Source organism: Centroberyx gerrardi, chromosome 23, assembly GCF_048128805.1.
Source record: "Centroberyx gerrardi isolate f3 chromosome 23, fCenGer3.hap1.cur.20231027, whole genome shotgun sequence".
NCBI classification, from domain to species: Eukaryota; Metazoa; Chordata; class Actinopteri; order Beryciformes; family Berycidae; genus Centroberyx; species Centroberyx gerrardi.
The window spans coordinates 8002393-8022148 of NC_136019.1; the positions used below are offsets into that span (position 1 = coordinate 8002393).

At 42.5% G+C, this 19756-nt stretch overlaps 1 protein-coding gene across 1 annotated transcript; it reads left to right on the forward strand.

Moving 5' to 3' along the window:
* Positions 1-2600: 2600 nt before the first annotated feature.
* On the forward strand, positions 2601-19744 carry prkd4 (protein kinase D4). The gene is made up of 19 exons (XM_071918020.2): positions 2601-2717; positions 3378-3526; positions 7933-8071; positions 9098-9229; positions 9417-9571; positions 9854-10049; positions 10781-10864; positions 11824-11980; positions 12757-12880; positions 13218-13295; positions 13510-13729; positions 14315-14343; positions 14465-14537; positions 14984-15090; positions 15183-15344; positions 16072-16170; positions 17100-17367; positions 18174-18259; positions 19197-19744. Exons 2-19 carry the CDS (start codon positions 3389-3391, stop codon positions 19359-19361), a joined length of 2412 nt encoding a protein of 803 aa, XP_071774121.2. The 5' UTR covers positions 2601-2717; positions 3378-3388; the 3' UTR covers positions 19362-19744.
* The last annotated feature ends 12 nt before the right edge of the window (positions 19745-19756 follow it).

Below are 19756 nucleotides of genomic sequence, written 5' to 3' on the forward strand. Positions count from 1 at the left end.
CGACGCTCTAAATTGTCCTCAAGCTGTAAACTCCACCCATCTGATACTCCAAGGAGGTTAAAACAGACACTGATCTTTGTTTTCAGGTACTATTTGACCCAAATCTGCCACTAACTATTCATTTTTCTTGTGAGGAAAAACTTCCTATTGGTCAAAAACCTATTAGTCTGACTGATGCTGGAGAAAAAATGCTGTGGATGAGGTACTAAAAAAATTTTATGTTTACAATCAGACCTATTATAGTAGGAAGTTCAAGGTGTAGGTAACTCTAATTTGGTTAAATGGTTAAACATCCAAATTGTTGTTTTGATGGTTTTATCAGTTGAAAGCCGATGCAGTGCATCAGCTGTGTGTGAGGTCATTGTTGAGGTCTCTCTTGTGAAGTTGTTTATTTGTCCCTGATTTACTTCTGCTTAACTTGTATTGTTCTGTGCAAAACAATCCTCAATGTTACTTTTTTTTTATGTTGACTGAGATGGATTTAATTGGTCTTAATCAAATGCTTGCTGAAAATGTGACCAGTGACCGTCCTCAGCAGATTTTGTTGTGGTTTGTTGTGCGTTTCGCTCCAACCTCAAGTGAGCTTTTATGTTCAAGGTACTGAAAACTGAATGGTTGATCATTTGAATGTTGAATTTTAAGTTGATGGTGGGGTATTGTGGCATTTACACTGGGTTTGAGGTGATGCTCTTTTTTTGCGTTGTTTTGTTCGTAAGCTAGGAGTGTAAACTCCGCCAAAACAAGACCGATACCAAGGGAACTATCCACAGAATGTACATGTCTTACTATGTGAAGTTTAAATCGGACTCAGCAAGTTGACATCACATTCTGAATTCAGGATTGGGATCAGATTGTCTAGAAAATGCAGCCGTTTCTGTTTGTAACTCTTCCTCAACCTTGCTCATAAACCTTTTTATGGTCAAGGAAGGTAAATTCTAGACAGTCTGAATGTGATGTAAAAAACGGGAAAACGCAAATATCTGTAAAGGCATTCTGTCAACGTCGGTGCATGCACACCTTCGCCATATGCCTAAATAATTTGAGGTTTCCCTTGGTTTTTTAAATCACCTTTGAATGAGCACCCTGACTTTTTGTGTAGAAGTGAAGTCACATTGCTGAGTCCACTTTAAAAGTCCTAACGATTATATCAGCTTCTGATTGTGCTGTATGTGCTTGGGGGGGGGAATGTGCGAGGTGGCACAGGTTACGGATTGTATTGAAGAAATGAAGAGCATGAAGGAAGCCTTAATATGTCTGATGTCAGATGAAGACTGGAAGAGAGGATTGGGAGGAAGGAGTCCGTGTTTCGGGAAAGACATGAAAGGAAACACACTGGAAAAAGATGCTGGGGGAGAAAAGTGCTTTAAGTGTTGTTCGCAGCAAATAATGTACAGAATTATCAGTGTATGACCTTTATATGTCTGCTGTATGTCATACTCTCACACACACATTCACAAGAATGATGGGAAGGTTCCTTTTCACACACACACACACGCACACACACACACACAATCGTAACCACTGTCTAGTCGTGTACAAAGTTAGTGCAACACTAATTTGTAGTTTGTTTTGAAGGTCTCTAATAAAAAAAATGGTCTTGCATACCAGAAGCATTAGCGCTCCTCTTCCAGACTTGGGGCTTCTCTATACCACACTGCAAAATACTAGTCCACCCTTCACTGTATTAATCAGCCAGTCGGTCACCCCGGGGTCGGCACAATGTAAGCCCTCGTCTGTAAGTGTCTGTGACAGCTGTGGGACTCTGACTCGGCGTTTCTCGAGCGTCTCAGACTTCCTGATTTTGGGTCACTCTTGCCTTGCGGGTCATTACGATTGAGGATAGTGAAGAGGGTCAAAACGTTAATCCTAACACTCTTCATCTGAGAAGCTTGATACACTGAGCTCCATAAATGTTTGCAAAGCAGCGCACTTTTTCCGCTCGGTAAATCTGTGGTAAAACAGACCGTTTCTGCCACAGTAGGGAGGAAAAGAAAAGGTGGAATCGCTGTTGCAGGAGCGTTTTCATTCGAAGCTGGAATGATAAAGCAGACTGTTGTCCAAATGCTTATGGAGATAAGTATATCCACTAGGAGCCATGGATGATAAAGGTGTGGGTATGAGGGCCTTGTGCGGGTGGGAGGGATGCATCCTTAATGATGGTATGACGGATCTTATTGTGAAGGGGCCAACCTCATGTATATTTTATCAAAGGTTCAATAAACACAAATTCCACTTTTCAAACCGATCCTGTGTCTCGTCCATTTTCATCCACATCACTGTCAGCAAACTTGTGAAGAGTTAAAGAGATTAAAAGGTGCTGTGAAGTGTCTCTGAAGCTGAATCAACATCTGCAGAAATTAATCTTTATGAATGTTACCTTAATGTTGGATGTAATTGTGTGTGAGAGAGAGAGAGAGAGAATGTCTGTGTGTGTGTGAGGCTGTCTTTACAGTTAGGGCTGGGGGTGTTAACCATACACACTGCTCTGTCATGGTCTTCACAGAGGTAAGTCGCTCTGCTCGGCTCACTCTGACTTCCTGTGTCATTGACAGCCAAGCCCCAAAAAAGGAAACCAAACCCACCAGAGTTCGCAGAAAGAATCGGCAAAGACGATGTTAGACTGATAAGTTGTCAGCTCTCCAGATCGGTGAGATACGAGCCTGGGAGGTGGAAGCCTGAAGGGACTGAAGAAAGCAAGGTGCCTCGCTCACATTCAAGTAGGTATCAGTTACAGATGTTGTTTAGTGCTTTTGTCAGCCATCGGCAATTCAGAAAACCTGTTCAGATATTTCTCTGTACGTAGGTTAGGAGGAGCCTGACTAGCCTAAAGCTGCTTTACTTAGCTTCTTATGATGATTGATCCATCAGTTCATGAAAGGGTTTTATTCTAAAACGTCATATATGAATTTTTAGAAAGTTGTTCAAAAATATGGAGTCAAAATGTTAGTATGGTAGTTGTTAGCCAAAGGTTTTTTAAAATAGCTAATGATTAGGATGCTTATCCATAATGAGTTGGGCTAAAAATGTGAAGAGCTTCTCTCCAAAAAGCTATATATTCATTTTAGAAGGATTCTGCCTCCTGAAATCCATCAAATTTCAAAAATACAAATGATAACATCATCAAACATTCATTTTGTAAGCAAAGATGACTCCTAGGTTTTTATAGTAACTCATAATATGCTTTAATTTGAGACACCAAGAATCATTTTGGAAGATCAGGTGTTGCTTCTTTCAAATTGTGGCTATCTCACTTGGAATGAACCTCAAATATTCAATCAGTTCATGACAGAAACCATCAGACAGTCTGACGTATCTGTACATCACAGTCCTCCATATTCCTGTATGCCTGTTACCTGTACCCTTTATCTCTCCCTCAGGCACTGTCTCCATGACAACAGTGACCCCCTCCTCCCCGGCTCTGGTCCAGTTCCAGCTGGGCCTGTTCAGAGAGGTGGTCCGAGTCCCCGGCGGCAACCTGAGCTACCGCCATGCCAAGAGGCTGGCAGCGGAGATCATAGAGCGCAAGGTAATGAACGCTTCACACAGGAAGCCTCCTCTCTGAGGTGGGGCAGCTGCCATTCTTGTGCATTATTTGTTTGGTTCAGTTAGGGAATGCATAGCGGAGTTGGGTTAGCAAGCCACACCTGGGGCAAATAGTTTGTCGAATAGGTTGTGGTGTTTGTTTTAATCCGCTGGGAGCACCAGATGGGTGGTGTTTGCCACAAAAGGAACATTCAGGTAGTCTCAGGTAAATCAAAAAAATTTTTTTTTTTTTTTCTGGGATTTTCAAACTCTGGGACTGGTGTTTTCCTATGTGGCAAATCCTTCCCATCTGGCAGTGAAGTAAGCTAAAACAAATCGTAAAAAGTACTTAAAAATACTATTCAGTATTTGTTAATATATACCAGAATGTGGCCGGTTCAAAACCTGGACTGGCTGGGTAAATCTGGGTGGGTAAAGTGAATGACAAATGAACACTTCTCTCCCCTTCTGTAATAACTACTGCTGAGTTGCCCTTGAGCAAGGCACTTAACCCCTAGCTGCTCCAGTGAGGCTTCTCAGCAGCTCCAAAGTGTGAATGTGTGTACCAAGCATAGAGGGTTTATAGTGCAACACTGGGACTCCTCACACCCCACTCTAACATAATAAAGTCCCACCAGGAAGAGAGACACATAACATCTCAAGCCTCTCTGGGTATGAAGCCGGTTAATGCATCAGGAAGTGCGCTGTGAAAAGGTCACCGTATGCATGGAGGAGGATTTTGAATGTTACCATGTGATGAGGGGCTTGTGGGAGGCCGCCATGTGTTTCTACATCCTCGACTGTTCCAGTGTTCGAAGGATCCGACGTGATTTCAACGTCTTTGCTTCAGCTCTCATGTCTTTTCGGTTATATATAGATTATATACAGTTTCAGACCAGGCAGCAAATACACTATTACATAGATAAACAATGCACGAACAGCTGTAAATATCCATTATATGCACCGGAGAAGTCTGTATGTACAAAATAATGCTTTATTTGTATCTTCTACCCCTAGAAGGCGGAGACACCTACTAAACTTTCACTTTTAAACTCTAATTTTAGCCTGGACGCCTTTATAAATGGCTGATCAACGTCAACTTGCTCAGTGGGATGTTCCGGTGGTTTTAGGTGTTATGCATCTCATTCACCAACACATAGCATCTGACGAACCTGCCCTGTATGCTTTTGAATTAGGTTGAATGCCTATGTAGAAACCTGGCTTGGATGAATTTAGTGGCCATTAATCAGCGTGTCGCAGGATACAGGTGTGACAGAGTCAGATTTAGGATTTTGGTCGAATGTAAAGAAAATCCATGTCAAAATATTACATATTGAAACTGGCCTAAGGTCATACTTTTGTTCCTCAAAGCAGTTTGCTTCCTTTTTATCATCATTTCCCCTCTTCTGTCCTCCTAGAAAGGCTTTGTGTGATATTTGTAAGACTTAGGTAAAGATAATTAGGTGGTAAAGACAGTTGGATAATTAGGACTTTTATGTCTTGAGTAACTGGACCACAGGATTTGATGTTGGCAGCTCCTGCATTAGATTACTTTAAATCAGTAGATAGTTTTGATGGTGTGAACACAGCAGCAGACATAATAAACAAGTCCGGCTGTGGTTAAATAGAGAAGCTACATTATGAATTGCAGGTGCTGGTCTTTTGTCTGTCTCTGTATGTCGTCTCGTAGTGTCATCTGGTCTGGTCTTCATACTAACTGAGTAACAGGGGCTTGTGCGGTCGACAGGCGTACAGCAAACTTTCCAACCACAGCCTCTGCCCTTGTCTTGCACACACACACACACACACACACACACACACACACACACACAGTCTGCCTCGCTCACACCAGCACTCTCTTTGCTTTGATCTTTTGATAAGTTTCCAGGCAGCAGGTCAACGGGGATTGTGTGTGTGTGTGTGTGTGTGTGTGTGTGTGTATACATGTATACACACACGTTGCTTGTGCATTATGTGCTTCCACTGAATTCAAACCTGAGAACATGTGCAACTGCCACTGCAAATATACAGTATGTCTCCTGTTTAGCTTATTATCGCTGCCGGGTGGAAACCCCGCATCTCCAAAATGTTAACTTTTCAGAAACTCAGAGGAACAGGCTTGTTTTCAACTTGACCATCATGCAGTTTAGAGTTTATCCAGTGGGGCTTTTGAAAGGGTTTCTTAAGACCAAGTTGTGTAATTTCTCTCAACACATAGAGGAGCATGGAGTTAATTAAATTCAATTGACGTTAAAACGTGACAATCACCAAAGTTGGAGTTATGAGGTTTTCACATGACAACTGTAGTACTGTGTATGGTATAGTAGAAAATTGTTAAAGTAGACGATAGAAGGCCGCGACAAGGAACTAAGCCTTCTTTAATCATAGTGAGATGCCATCCATATAGAAACTTAGAGACTCACCTGATTATGTTGTTGGTTGAGGAGAGGATGGACTCTTTCTCTCTTAACTCTCTTAACTGTCTCTCTCTCTCTCTCTCTACCTGTCTCACTGCCACATTTTTATGAAGCAGGATCCAAATTTTGTACTCTGACAGCACTGATAAAAACAGGTCATGAAAAAGCAGTTGAACCATGAATTACACATCACTCTCTTTAAAACCGTTTCTCAGGCGTTTTGGCAAAGTATTTTAGCGCCTTTTAAGGTTGCAGACATAATGTAAATATAGAATGAAGATGTTATTTTTCCACCATGACTAGCCGGTCCCAGTCATATCGTCCCGTTGTCTAATTTTGAGGTCAGTAGAGAACACTTTTCACTCCTCTGTCTCTTTCTTACTAACTGCCTGGTTAGATGGATGGATGGATGGATGGGTGGGTGAGCGGCGGGATAAATGGCTGTCTGCTTTTGATGATGCGTATCTGGATGAAACTCAGATTAGAGCTAAAGAAATTATGCGAAAATACTCTCAGCCCTTCCCTCTTATCTCAAAACCAGATGCCAGCAGCGGTCTGGCGATGGAAACAGGGCAGATAGCATGAAAGCGTGATTCAGTGTTATCTGCAAATAGAACAGGATTCAATATGTGGTGCTGCAGCGGTTTTCTCTTTGATCTGTGTGTTTTTTTATGGATACTTTTCTCACGTAGCGTCTTTCTGTTTCTGGCTCCTGCTGCTCTCGTCACGTACCGCGGCCGAGCAAGTTCCTTTCATTCTGATTGATCACATAACCAGGAGTGAAGTGCAACCGCAATATGTCAGACTGTATCATCTTTTATCTCTTATCTCCCAAGCACATGAGACCCATCTCTGTTTTTCAAAATTGTAACTAGGTCATGTTTTGTGATGGTAATGCACATAGAAAATTGTTAAAAGACTGTTTGATTGTTTGATTTTTGAGTCTGTTTCTGTCACTGTTACTGCTGAAACTTTCTGTGTCTTCGAGCTCCAGATTGCACCGACTCCATCTCTTTCTTTGTTTTCCACTGAAACATTTAGAGGTTTACTGCCTTGTGTGTTTCCTCATTCACTTTCCGAGTTTCAGAGTTTTCCAGCCAGGATTCAAACCAACAACCTACCAGTCGCAAGCCTGCTTCTCTAACTTCTAGGCTAAAGCACTGCAAAAAAAAAAAAAAAAGCTGTCCAGTGATTTTAACTTGTTTCCAGAGATCTATCAAGCTTATTTTGTGATATTTTTAGTCAAATTATCTCACTGCACTGACAGATAATCTTGCTGGTTTCAATAAATTTCCCTTGATACATGCCAATATGACTTCTTTGAAGAAATCATCATAAAACAATGAAGAAAATCTTGAAACAAGAAGCAAGACAATTTCACTTTTACCAAGTAAATGTCCTGAAACAAGTTACATTATCCTGAAAAAAAGTGACATTTGTTGAAACCGCTAAAATTATCTGCCAGTGCAGTAAGATGATTTTACTAAAAAAATCCTAAAATAAGCTTGACAAGTCTCAGACCTCATGTCTCTAAGTCCCAGACTGGGTGTAGGGCGAAGATCTTCCTGTTCAGATTCTTTGTCTGTCTCTGTCTGTTTGCAGGCTCCAGATTACAGTAGCTGTCTCTCCATCCAAGTATTTTTATGCAAATAATGATGCATCAAAATCAGCCCGGCTGGATGGAAATGTTAAATTTAGATAAAAAATGTCCTCAATATCGCAAAAAAAAAGTTTTTATGCTCACTTGAGGTAGAAAACTTTTTTGTCGATAGAGAAATTATGGGATAAATAGTGACAGAAAGACATTTGCTGAATGAATAATGATGTAGCGTAAAGACTTTCCCCTTTTCTTGTGGATGTGCTTTCTGACACAGCGTCACTCCAGCTCGGCGGAATTAATGCTAATCCACGCTGCGCTGCGTCTCATGAGACATTTCAAAAGTTTGTTTGTGAGTCGGATGGAAACAGAGCTAGAGAGTGTCTCTGCCTGCAGGCTCCGAACTGCAGTGTGGTGGGCGTCGGGGAGAAGATCCTGCTGTTCAGACACCGGCCCGCCTCACAGCAGCTGCTGCACCGCCTCACAGAGCAGGACGAGCTGCAGGACGGAGACCTCATCGAGGTCATCGTCTCAGGTCAGAGGTCAACCGATAAGACACACACTCGGAGAATCCACTAGCTGAGCTCTCATCAGCCAGGTGGAGGGGGGGGGGGGGTGTTTATATGAGGAGGATGGAGACAGTGTTACCAAGCTGCTGTGGTTTGTCACCTGACCACATCCCCTGCTTTTCTATGGCTTAGTGCGGCTGTATGTGCCAGTAATCTATTGCCTGTTTATTCCATTGTATCTTATTCTGTTGGTTGATTTTTGTCTGTTTCTTGTTTGTTTTTATTTATGCTTTCAGATTAATTGTTTTACAAATCCTGACAAAGGCCACGTGCTGAAATGCATCGGTTTTACTAATAAATTGCTGGAATTTCAATGTTACTTGCCTATTCCATGCACCTAGTTAGTGGGTAAAGTTGTACCAGAATACCTTTTAATACTCCAAAGATACACACAGGCCATCCAGGTATTTGCGGGGTACAGCGGACTCCCTAGTGATGCTGCCAGTATTTCTTTATGCCTACAAGCATTACAAAGCTACTCATTTTTATTGATGGCCACATCAGGCAAACAACTATTCGTAATTCCTTAATTATTCTTAATTCTTGATTTTTTTTGTCTGTTGGCAGCAGTTTCAGGCAGATATGTAAAAGTCGAAATGACTAACATGATGACAAGCAAACAAAAATGCAAAAAAACTAACCAAAAAAATCAGATTTGGTTCACTGACAATATAATTACAGATTGTTAGAAGACAAATATGCATCCTGTTAGAGTGCTTTTCCTGCGTATCCCTGTTTCTTGACTCCAATCATGTGCCACAGAGGCCCCAGAGTCTGCAGGTTTTCATTCAAATCAAACACTACAGCAGCTGATTGCACTGATTAGCACACCTTCAACCAGAGAGGAGGAACTAATCAGTTAAATCAGCTGCTGTATTGTTTGATTTTGAATGAAAACCTGCAGACTCTGGAGCCTCCGTGGCCCATGGGGTGCAGACTGCTGGTGTAATGTATTGTGTGTTTGAACCGCTCTCTATTCTAATCTGACTCAGGATTGGCCGCCGTGACCGAGATGAAGATCCGCCCACACTCCCTGGCGGTCCAATCGTATCGGACACCGACCTTCTGCCACCACTGTGGAGAAATGCTGTGGGGCCTCGTTCGCCAGGGGTTAAAATGTGAAGGCAAGGCTGCTCACCGCATCATATATATCAGTAGTACCTATATTCATGGTATCTGTTTTTTGAGGTTTAATTCAGCCAGTGAGATTATTTCTTCTTCCAGAGCGACTCTGCCTCTGAGAAATGTTTGCAGAACCAAACCTCCGGTCTGCTCCTCTCTTCCCCCTCCTCCATCTCTCCCGGTCTTCAGGTTGCGGACTAGACTTCCATAAGCGCTGCGCTCTCCAGCTGCCCAGTGACTGCAGTCGTGTGCGGCGGCAGGTCGGCCCCAGCCTCTCCCTGTTCCCTCCCCGGAGGCCGCGTGCGCACTCCCTCTCCACACAGGCAGGGGGCAGTCTGGAAGAGGTAAGGAATAATACTATCATCAAGTAGCACAGAGGACCAAATTTACTATGTCTATCCTCCTAAATGTGCTGCAGCAGGATTAAAACAGGAAACAATTCAGATTTTTTCACATCTTACATGTCTACCATTTACCAAAACCTTTGTCGAGGGTTTACACAGTCCTACAACAAACCCCTAGAGCACACACTCCTTCACACAAGTGGAGAAGATCACATGTCAAGGATGAAGCAATACTAGAGAGTCTGTACAGCTGATAACTTCCAATACCTCTCCTCCACCCAGATCAGCATGTCCAAGCCCAGGTCCAGACCTCCGTCCTGGGCCGAGCCTCCGGTGTGGCTGGGCGTGGGGTGCTGTGAAGAGGCCAAGCCGCGCGTCCCGCACACCTTCCACATCCACAGCTACACCAAGCCTACAGTCTGCCAGCACTGCCACCGCCTGCTCAAAGGGCTGTTCAGACAGGGCCTGCAGTGCTTCGGTGGGTCGGGTGACAGTAAATAACTAAAACAGCAATTCATGTTGTAATGGTTGAGGCTTCAGAGTCTCTTCACTTCAGAGTCTCTGCACTTTAACTTGGTCGTTTTTGGATGGGAACTTTTGCACAAAAACACTGGAAACCACATCAGAGAGCGGATGGCTCTGCAGCTGGCCTCAGCGGCTTGTGAAAATAATAATGATAATTAATACATTTTATTTGTATAGCGCTTTTCGAGGTACTCAAAGACGCTTCACAGCAAAAATCTTATGTAAAAAAAAAAAATAGTAGTAGTAGTAGTTTTATCTGTATGCTTTTCGACAATGTTGGATTGAATCTTTGCTCGTTTGCTCCTAAGTCCCAGGATGTGTGTCTCAGAGAGCTCATTCTGAATTGAGAAAACTGTATTTAAATTGAGAAAACAGAATTTGTAATTATAGTTCAAAGTTATATTCAATAATAATCACTTTCAGTGTCAAGCCATTGCATTCACTTTCAAATCGTGCCTTACAAATTACATTTTTGAGTTCAACGGTTCAATATGAGCATGACAAATTCAAATTTCTGCAGTTAAAATACAGTCTCTGCTGGCACTAATCTCTTTCCATAGATTTCACATTTTTGAAATCTGAAGAAAATCCACCTCCTGAATTGATTGAATCCCTCACACTCTCTTCCTCCTTTTTCTCTCAGTATTTCAACGCACCACCTCTCCTGTCTCTCCATTTTCTCAGACTGCAGGTTCAACTGTCACCGGCGCTGCGAGCCGTTAATCCCCAGAGACTGTCCAGGAGAGAGGAGAGGCGTCAACGGGGAAGGTGAGGAAAAATCCCTGCTGGTCCCATCACAATTCTGTATTCTGGGCTTGTGCTGTAGTCCGGGCAAAGGCTGATCATGAATCTTTGATCAAGCCCCCCTTCCCCCCCCTTTTTGATGTTCTCATCCATAGTCATCAAATGTGGTGAGTCAAAACTGATTCACACGCCTTCTCAAGAGTGTTTGACAGATTCAAGCCTCCGTCCGGTGTAGATTTCCCAAAAAATCATGTTTGTCGGCCTCAATAATGATAATTAGCCTCGATGATTCAGGGAAACAAGTCTGATTTTGGTCACAGATATCAGTATTAGAGCTGTAAGATAAAGTAATCCTTATTTTACTGTTAACAAAGAGACTGGAATATACAGTATAATGGTTTTTACATCTAATGAAAAACTATGAAATAAAAAAGGAGACTGCTTTTTACTAAGGGTCTTTACTGGTCTCTATGTTAAAACAAACAGTTTAAATAATGACACCTGCATAAACAACCAACTTTTGCTCACAATCTTGGTACATTTTGTGCTATTCTAGATTCCTACTGTGTTGCACTGGGCAATAATTCAATATAGTCATTTATTGTCTTTCAATAGAATCATATTGTGATGAAATAATGATATTGAATTATCATGATATGCAATTCTGTTGTCTAAATTCATGATAGAAAACCAACACTAAATAAAATCTTTCACAAAATTAGATCTGAAACAAATTGGGGAATATTATTTTAAAATTACAGTTTTATCATACTTTACACTACTGTGCACTTCAATGCGATTGATTATTTAACATTAGCAGATATTGATATCAAAATATTTTTTTCTGATTATCATGAGTCATCTTGTCCGTATCGCCCAGCCCTAAGTGAGAGTAAAAACTGCACCTGTCACTGATGAAAACAGTCTTTATGGGTAATTGTGTTTCCAGTATTATATTTCAGAGTATGATGTCATATTTCCAGAATCCACAGCCGGTCAGTGCTACAGACAAGACTCAGGGGACGATGAGTCAGAGCTCAGCAGTAGTATGACATCACTAGAAAGCTTTGACGATGACATGTCCGCCGACGACGACTCGCTGACTGAGGCCAAGGAAGTCCTCCAGCAAGAACCAATCAGGTCAGAGGATTATCAAATTACTCCTGGACCGCTGGTCTGTGTTCACTAAGCTCAGTCAGGAGTGTTGATCTCAGGCCAGTGAACAGTTATTGATTATTCTTCATTCAAAATGACACAACCTCTGCTACTTGATCCTGATTTGAGACGCTCTGTGAATATGGATTTTTATCTAAAAGGTGACTATGGGTGCCTGGTTGGTTCAGAGGGCTAAGACACACACACACACACACACACACACACACACACACTATCCTCATGATGTCATGTGTTTGAATCTGACTCACAAGCTTTGTCACATGTCAGACAGGCCCCACACATGCCCAAAACACACACACACACACACACACACACACACACACATAAACCAGGGAGTCTTGGTCCACACTGCCACCTAGAGGCATTTGGAGGGTACTTTCACAGGCAAATCCTGCCATTCATAATGATTATAATAATATTAATAATCCTTTTTAATGTAGTCCTTTTAAAGACAAAGTTATGAAGTACTTCACTATCAAGAGAAGTAAAAAGATTGAACAAATGACAGATCAATAAAACAGAAGGACAAGGAGGTAGAGCAGTGATAAAATACAAATACTGTATATTTAAATAAAATAATAATAATAAATAGTTCCAGCCACAAGGATATAACAAATGGAGCAGACAAGGCAACAAGAATAGGAATAAATAAGAGCCAGAGATTATATATATATATATATATTGAATAACATCCAATAACTCTATCCCTCCATCCCTCCGTCCCTCCATCCCTCTGTCAGTCCTTGTTTCAGCAGCTACATTCCCCTGATGAGGGTGGTGCAGTCAGTTCATCATGCCAAGAGGAGAGGCAGTGGAGTTCTGCGGGAAGGATGGCTGCTGCATCACACCAACACTGACACACTGGTGAGACACACACACACACACACACACACACAAACACACGCTGACGCACAGCTGACACACTGGTGAGAATATAAACCCTCGTGTTGTTGTACTTGCGAGAACATCACACTGACTTACATTCATTCCCTAACTCTTAACTCTTAAATGTTAAACTTGCAGCTGCCTGCCAAACCTGAATCCTCATCTAAACTTGCTTTTTTTTTTCTATCCTTGTGGGATAGAAGCAAAACCGTATATTGTACAAATACATGCACAGTCAAGAATGCATTCTTATACACATACACACACACACACACACACAAGGAGTTATGAATATCTTTACCATCACTTGTCCCAGAGGAAACGTCATTACTGGATCTTGGACTGGAAGAGCATCACTCTGTACCAGAATGAGAGCAGCACCAAGTACTACAAGGTAGAATATATTCACTGTTGGTTTTCTTCTTAGGTTTAATACAGTGTGACTGGCCTCTATCACCACAGTGTCGTTGACACCTAGTGGCCAGGTCGGGTACTGATGAGGATCTGATTTGATTTGATTTGATGTAAAATTCAGAAGTACAAGTAATTAGTAGCGACATAATGCTCTCCTCCCCCTCCCCCCCCCCCTCCTCACCCCTCCTCACCAGGAGATCCCTCTGTCCGAGGTGCTGCAGGTCCGAGGCCCCGCCCGGCTCTCGGTGCCCTTGTCGCCAGGCAACGGCGCCCACTCCTTGGAGGTGGTGACGGCCTCGGCGGTGCACTGCGTCGTGGCCGGCAAGGACGGGCCGGCCTGGGAGAGCGCCATCCGTCAGGCTCTGATGCCCGTCCAGAGCAGCGGAGGACACGCGCTGGACAAGGAGAACCAGGGTGAGCCCGAAATACCAGTTTAACACGGGCAGCGGACCGTGAGCCAGAAATAATCCCTCTAGATACTCATTCTTTTCAGAAACGTAATGAGTGAAAAATAGCTTTTTCAAGGTTATGTAACCAAGATGCTTATTAATGTGACTTGTAATGAGCCATTTTTTCCGTTAATAACTTATTACACAAAATTTAACATGGGCAGTGGACCGTGAGCCAAGAATAATCCCACTGGATATTGATTTTTTTAGAAACGTAATGAGTGAAATATAGCTTCTTCGGATTCATATAACCAAGATACACATTAATATGACTTGTAATGAGCCGTAAATAACCTCTTTGGTGAATTAGAGAATATTTTACAACCTGGAACACTTTAAAGGGCTTGTTGGACAATGGGTGCTTCGCTGATGACGCTGATTTTGCGCCCGCGGTTGAAAAGAGATGAAATGCGTGTTAAATGAGATGCAGATCGGCTGCCATAACAAAGCCTGGTGAGAGCAGAGGCTTTTGGAGAAGTGCTGCATCGCTCTGTAAACCTTTAGTGATGGAATCAGCACTCTTAATGAATCTGTCTCATCCTCGTTACAGATAAAGGTTCAGTGTGTGGAGACAGCGTGGTACGTATCAACTAGTATACCTCTGATATAGTTAAAGACAATTTATAGTCCATATAGGGAACTCATAATAGATAAGGTGAAGTGTGTGTACAGTGTTAATGTGTGTGAGTGTGTGTTTCAGGACGTCAGCTCGGTGTATCAGATCTGTACAGATGAGGTTCTGGGGTCGGGACAGTTTGGAGTCGTCTACAGAGGTAAAGCTCATTTTAACCTAATTATTACGAAAACATCCTACCAGACATGGAGCAAAGAAAAGTGTTTGTTTTCATCTGCTTGGAGTACCAGGTGGGTGGGGCTTGGAAAAGATATAAAACATAATCTTCTCCTCCTCCTCTGCATTGGAAAAGATAAAGAGTGCCAGAGAGTTTCGACGGAAAGCACTTTTTTAGTATACTTTTCTGTGACTGACAGCTTACCTGACACTATCTGAGCTGCCCTGATGATGCAGTAAACCCCACCCGTCTGAGACATTAATGAGTTTCAATTAGCAGACGCTGAGAATGATTTGCTAATATTGAAACTGTTCGACCCAGGTCTGCACGCTGCTGTTATCGCCGCTCATAAAGAGTGCTTTTCTCCACAGTTTTAAGTGTCTCTGTCTGGTCGTAGGAGTTCAGCTGAGTGTTTTTTGATCCTCCAGGTACTCACAGGCAGTCCGGTCGGCCGGTAGCCATCAAAGTCATCGACAAGACGCGCTTCCCCACCAAGCAGGAGAGACAGCTGAGGAACGAAGTGGCCATCTTGCAGGTACAATATATTTCGTTATGTGCGTATACCAGCACAGTATTTGTTACGACAGCATGCTTCTGTAACGGGTCTTTGTGTCTGTGTTGACCCAGAATCTGTCCCACCCCGGGGTGGTTCTGGTGGAGGGCATGTTCGAGACCGTGGAGTACGTCTTCGTTGTCATGGAGAAGCTCCACGGAGACATGCTGGAGATGATTCTGTCCAATGAGAAAGGCCGACTGCCGGAACGCAACACGCGCTTCCTGGTCATGCAGGTATTAAACCAGTGATTCTCAGCCTTTTTCATATCAAGGACCCCCTTAATTTAGTCCACATTAGGGCCACGGACCCCCATTTGATGAGATTTTGTCTCTCGGACCCAAATCTGAGAATATTTTTATTGTTAGATATGATTTTGCCCAGAATTCCATGACTGTCTGTATTGTAGGTAGAGAGATAACAGAGAAACTATGACCAAAACAGTCATTCTTCTACATTCTCTAATTGTGTTAACGTCTTGTGAATGAAATAATGGTGAAGTTTAACAACTCATCAATTTGCTGTGGACCCCCTGGAACCCCCTCAAGGACCCCTGATGGTCCCCGGACCCCACGTTGAGAACCTGCTTTAAACGAGGGGGAATTTCATACTGTCATGTACGACTGTATTCATTTGGTGTCTTTTACCAAAAAAAAGGTCAACAATTTTGTAATGCTCATTTATCATCATGACAGAGTGAATGTGTTTTTTTTTGGTAGTACTTTCTTTATGCCTATAGGGAAGTTCTCTTTTGCTCAAGGACACTTCAGCAGGGTTATTTTTGTCTGTCTTAACTCCTCTCACCCCTCCTGAAGAGGTGAATTTCTTCTTGCCAGGCCGTCCTTGAAAGCAGGAATTTGTGTTTAAGTGACCTCCTGGTTAAATAAAGCTTCATAAATCTGTTGTTCCTCCACTAGTCTGTCTCAGACTCAGTCCTCTCCTCCCTCTGCCTGTCTGCTGTAGATCCTGGAGGCTCTGCGGTATCTGCACTTAAAACACATCGCTCACTGTGACCTGAAGCCTGAGAATGTGCTGCTGGCCTCCGCAGACCCTTTCCCTCAGGTGATTGTGTTATGTATTATATCGTCGCTGTCGGGTGAAAACCTCGTACCTCCAAAATGTCATCTTTTCACAAGCTAGGAAAAACAGCCTTTATCCAGTGGGTTTTGAAAGGGTTTTATCAGAGGTGGAAAGTAACTAAGTACATTTACTCAAGTATTGTACTTAAGTACAATTTTGAGGTACTGGCACTTTACTTGAGTATTTCCATTTTGTGGGACTTTATACTTTTACTTTTACACTTAATTTCAGAGGGAAATATTGTACTTTTTATTCCACTACATTTATCTGATGGCTGCAGTTACTAGTTACTTTGCAGAATAAGGTTTTACATGCAAAACATATGATAAGCTCATAAAATATGTTGCATTGTTAGCGTTTAAACTCCCCAACAGTATATGGAGCAGTTAGACCGACAACATTAAAATACTTCTTACAGGTTAATGCATCAATAATTTAACACTCTGAAAGAGGCCGTTCTTCAGAATGAGTACTTTTACTTTTGATACTTAAGTACATTCTACTGCTAATACTTTTGAATGCAGAATTTTTACTATAGTATATGCAGTATTTTTCCATTATGGTATTGCTACTTTTTTTTCCACCCCTGGGTTTTATAAATCCAAGGAAAGTCAACTTCAAGTTGACTTTCTCAGCCCATAAAAGACTGTGTAATCTTTGAAGTAGGAGTTGTGAGGTTTTCACACAACAGCTATATGTGGATTTGCCAGACTGAAATAAATGGCAGTTGTAAACGATTCTCTTCATTAATTTTAATCAGCTTGGAGTTCTAGTTGTGTGTGTTTAGTGTCATGGAAGTTGTCACAGAAGTCCACTAAACTGACTTTCAAATACTTTCCTGTGATTGTGCATATATTTTCTAGCACTCACCTCAACCTCACCTATCTATGTTCCCCTCCTCCCCCTCTCAGGTGAAGCTGTGCGACTTCGGCTTCGCCCGCATCATCGGCGAGAAGTCGTTCCGCCGGTCGGTCGTGGGCACGCCCGCTTACCTGGCGCCCGAGGTCATCAGCAGCAGCGGCTACAACCGCTCGCTGGACATGTGGTCGGCGGGCGTCATCATGTACGTCAGCCTGAGCGGCACCTTCCCCTTCAACGAGGACGAGGACATCGGCCAGCAGATCACCAACGCTGCCTTCATGTACCCGCGGCAACCATGGGCCTCCATCTCACTGGAGGGTAGGGACGACTCATCGCACCATGTTGAGACTCACCAGAGATGTGGTTTGTCATATCGCTGTTGCTGTGTGAAAACCTCCTAACTCCACACTTTGGGAATTTTCATGTTTTCATGTCAGTTGAAGGATTACATTTTTCGACCTCCTTATGAAAGAAACCCTTTAAAAACCCCATTGGACAAACTGATAAATGCATTGTCATCAAGCAAAAAGCAAGGCTATTTTTCTTACGTTTTTGAATAGTTGTCATTTTGGAGATACAAGGTTTTCACACAACAGCGGCAGTATTTTGAGAAGTTTCTGGCCAGATTATGTGTGTGTGTGTGTGTGAGAGAGAGAGAGAGAGTTCTTGTGTCTCTATACTTAGAGGGACCAAATGTTCTCACAAGAATAGAAAGTCAAGGAAACTCCTCCAAATTGACAATATTTTGCCAATTCTAACATCTTTAAGAGGGTATTTTAGAGTTAGGACTTGAGTTTGGGGTAAAGATTAGAGTTAGGATTAGGTTTAGGTTAGGGTTAAATTTAGGCGGAGTAATACAAATTCGTGTTTATGTGTACAAAGTTGCATTTATTTTTATTTGTCCAGGGAAGGATTGCAGAACGTGTGTGCTCTCTCCCAGCAGCTCCCTGCTTGTCACGTTCATGCACTTTTACATCCACACCTGACTGTTTCCCAGTCTTCTGCTGTCGGCCACTGGGTGACACCAGCGGACCGCTTTTAAAACGTATCGAATAAATCCTCTCTCTCACATCTACTCCTCCATCTCCAACCTCCCCCCCCCCCTCTCCCCCCCCCCCCTCCAGCGGTGAGTCTGATCAGCAACCTGCTGCAGGTGTCGGTGAGACGGAGGTTCAGTGTGGGAAAAGCTCTGGGACACCCGTGGCTGCAGGTCAGATGTTACACACATTTATATTCTGATATTATGTGGAAACAGTTGGTTCATGTAAATACCGTTACAACAGCCAGCATGAGCTCATATCCCAGTTCTTAGCAACCCAAATATGATTGCTGGGATATGCTGATATTAGCCAGGATACTGAAGCATTTCATTATAGTAGTGTAGTAGTTCTATTAGTAGTAGTAGTGTAGTTATATTTTACACTATGTCAAAGGTTTTTTTTTCCATAGTATCTGGAGTATTGTGTTTATTCATGTGTACAGGGATATTCATGATTGGGATATGAGGATGTAAATAAACATTGTGTCCCAAATATGACCTTAACTTGGATATGAGCTAATATCAGCAATACGATGTTGATGAAAACCCACTCACTGATGAAGAAAGATACAATGTGTAATACTTAATAGGATTTTATGGGGCACTGCCTCTAACTAGAATCAGCTGTAACCCCTTATGTCTCTTTAATGTAATGTTATTTTATGTGACTATCTTGCATATGTCCATTTTAATACGTAATTTAGGCAGGTGTTGAGTCTTAAAATCTTGTTTTCCTCTAAAATATCTACCAGTGGAGTGAGATAATTTTTCGAATGCAAATCAACTTGTTTAGAGATTTCTTTTTTGTGAAGAGTGACGGTATTTTCAAACAAGGCAGATCACCCCACTGCTAACAGGATAACGCAAGTTGATTTGCATTGGAACAAATAAATAAATAAAATAATCACAAATAATCTCCCATTCCGCCAGATTTTTTTTCACCAGACAACAAGATTTTAAGACGCAATACTAGTCTAAATGACATGTTGAGATTGATCATTTTTGCACTGTACACACATTCTAGATCTTTTCATCTCCTCTCCCTTCCTCCTTCCTCCATCCTTCATCCCTCTGTCCGTCTCCTGCGCTCCTCCTCTTCCTCCTGCAGGACTTCCAGCTGTGGTGCGACCTGAGGGAGTTCGAGCAGAAGCTGGGCTGCCGGTACCTGACGCACCAGGGGGACGAGGAGCGCTGGAGACGCCACGCCCGAGAGAAAGGCATGGACTTCCCTTCCCGCCTGTCCTGGGACCCCGGCAACGACCCGGACGTGTGACCTTTTACCGTAAAGGTCAGGGGGAGGGACGGAAAACGAGTCGAGGATGCACAGGATAGATATAACCAGAGACACACGCATTCCCCCACTCACACAATCACATTTAAACCATGTGTTTTTAGATCAAAAGTGAACCAAATCTAAACATCTATTTTGTGTTTTTGTTAGCCTTTCATGATGTTACCCATGTCCAGTATTACATATGTGGCAACAAAATGCTACAAGGTTAAGAATTAATGTGTTTGCAGTGAGTACAGGCATGAAGACAAACTGACAGCATCACTAAAGAGTCATGTATTTTTACACTAGAACTATTCCTACTTGCATACTGACAGAAAAATTCTCCGCTCAGTGTTTTATCTACTAAAGGTAATAAAAAAAACAAAAAAACAACA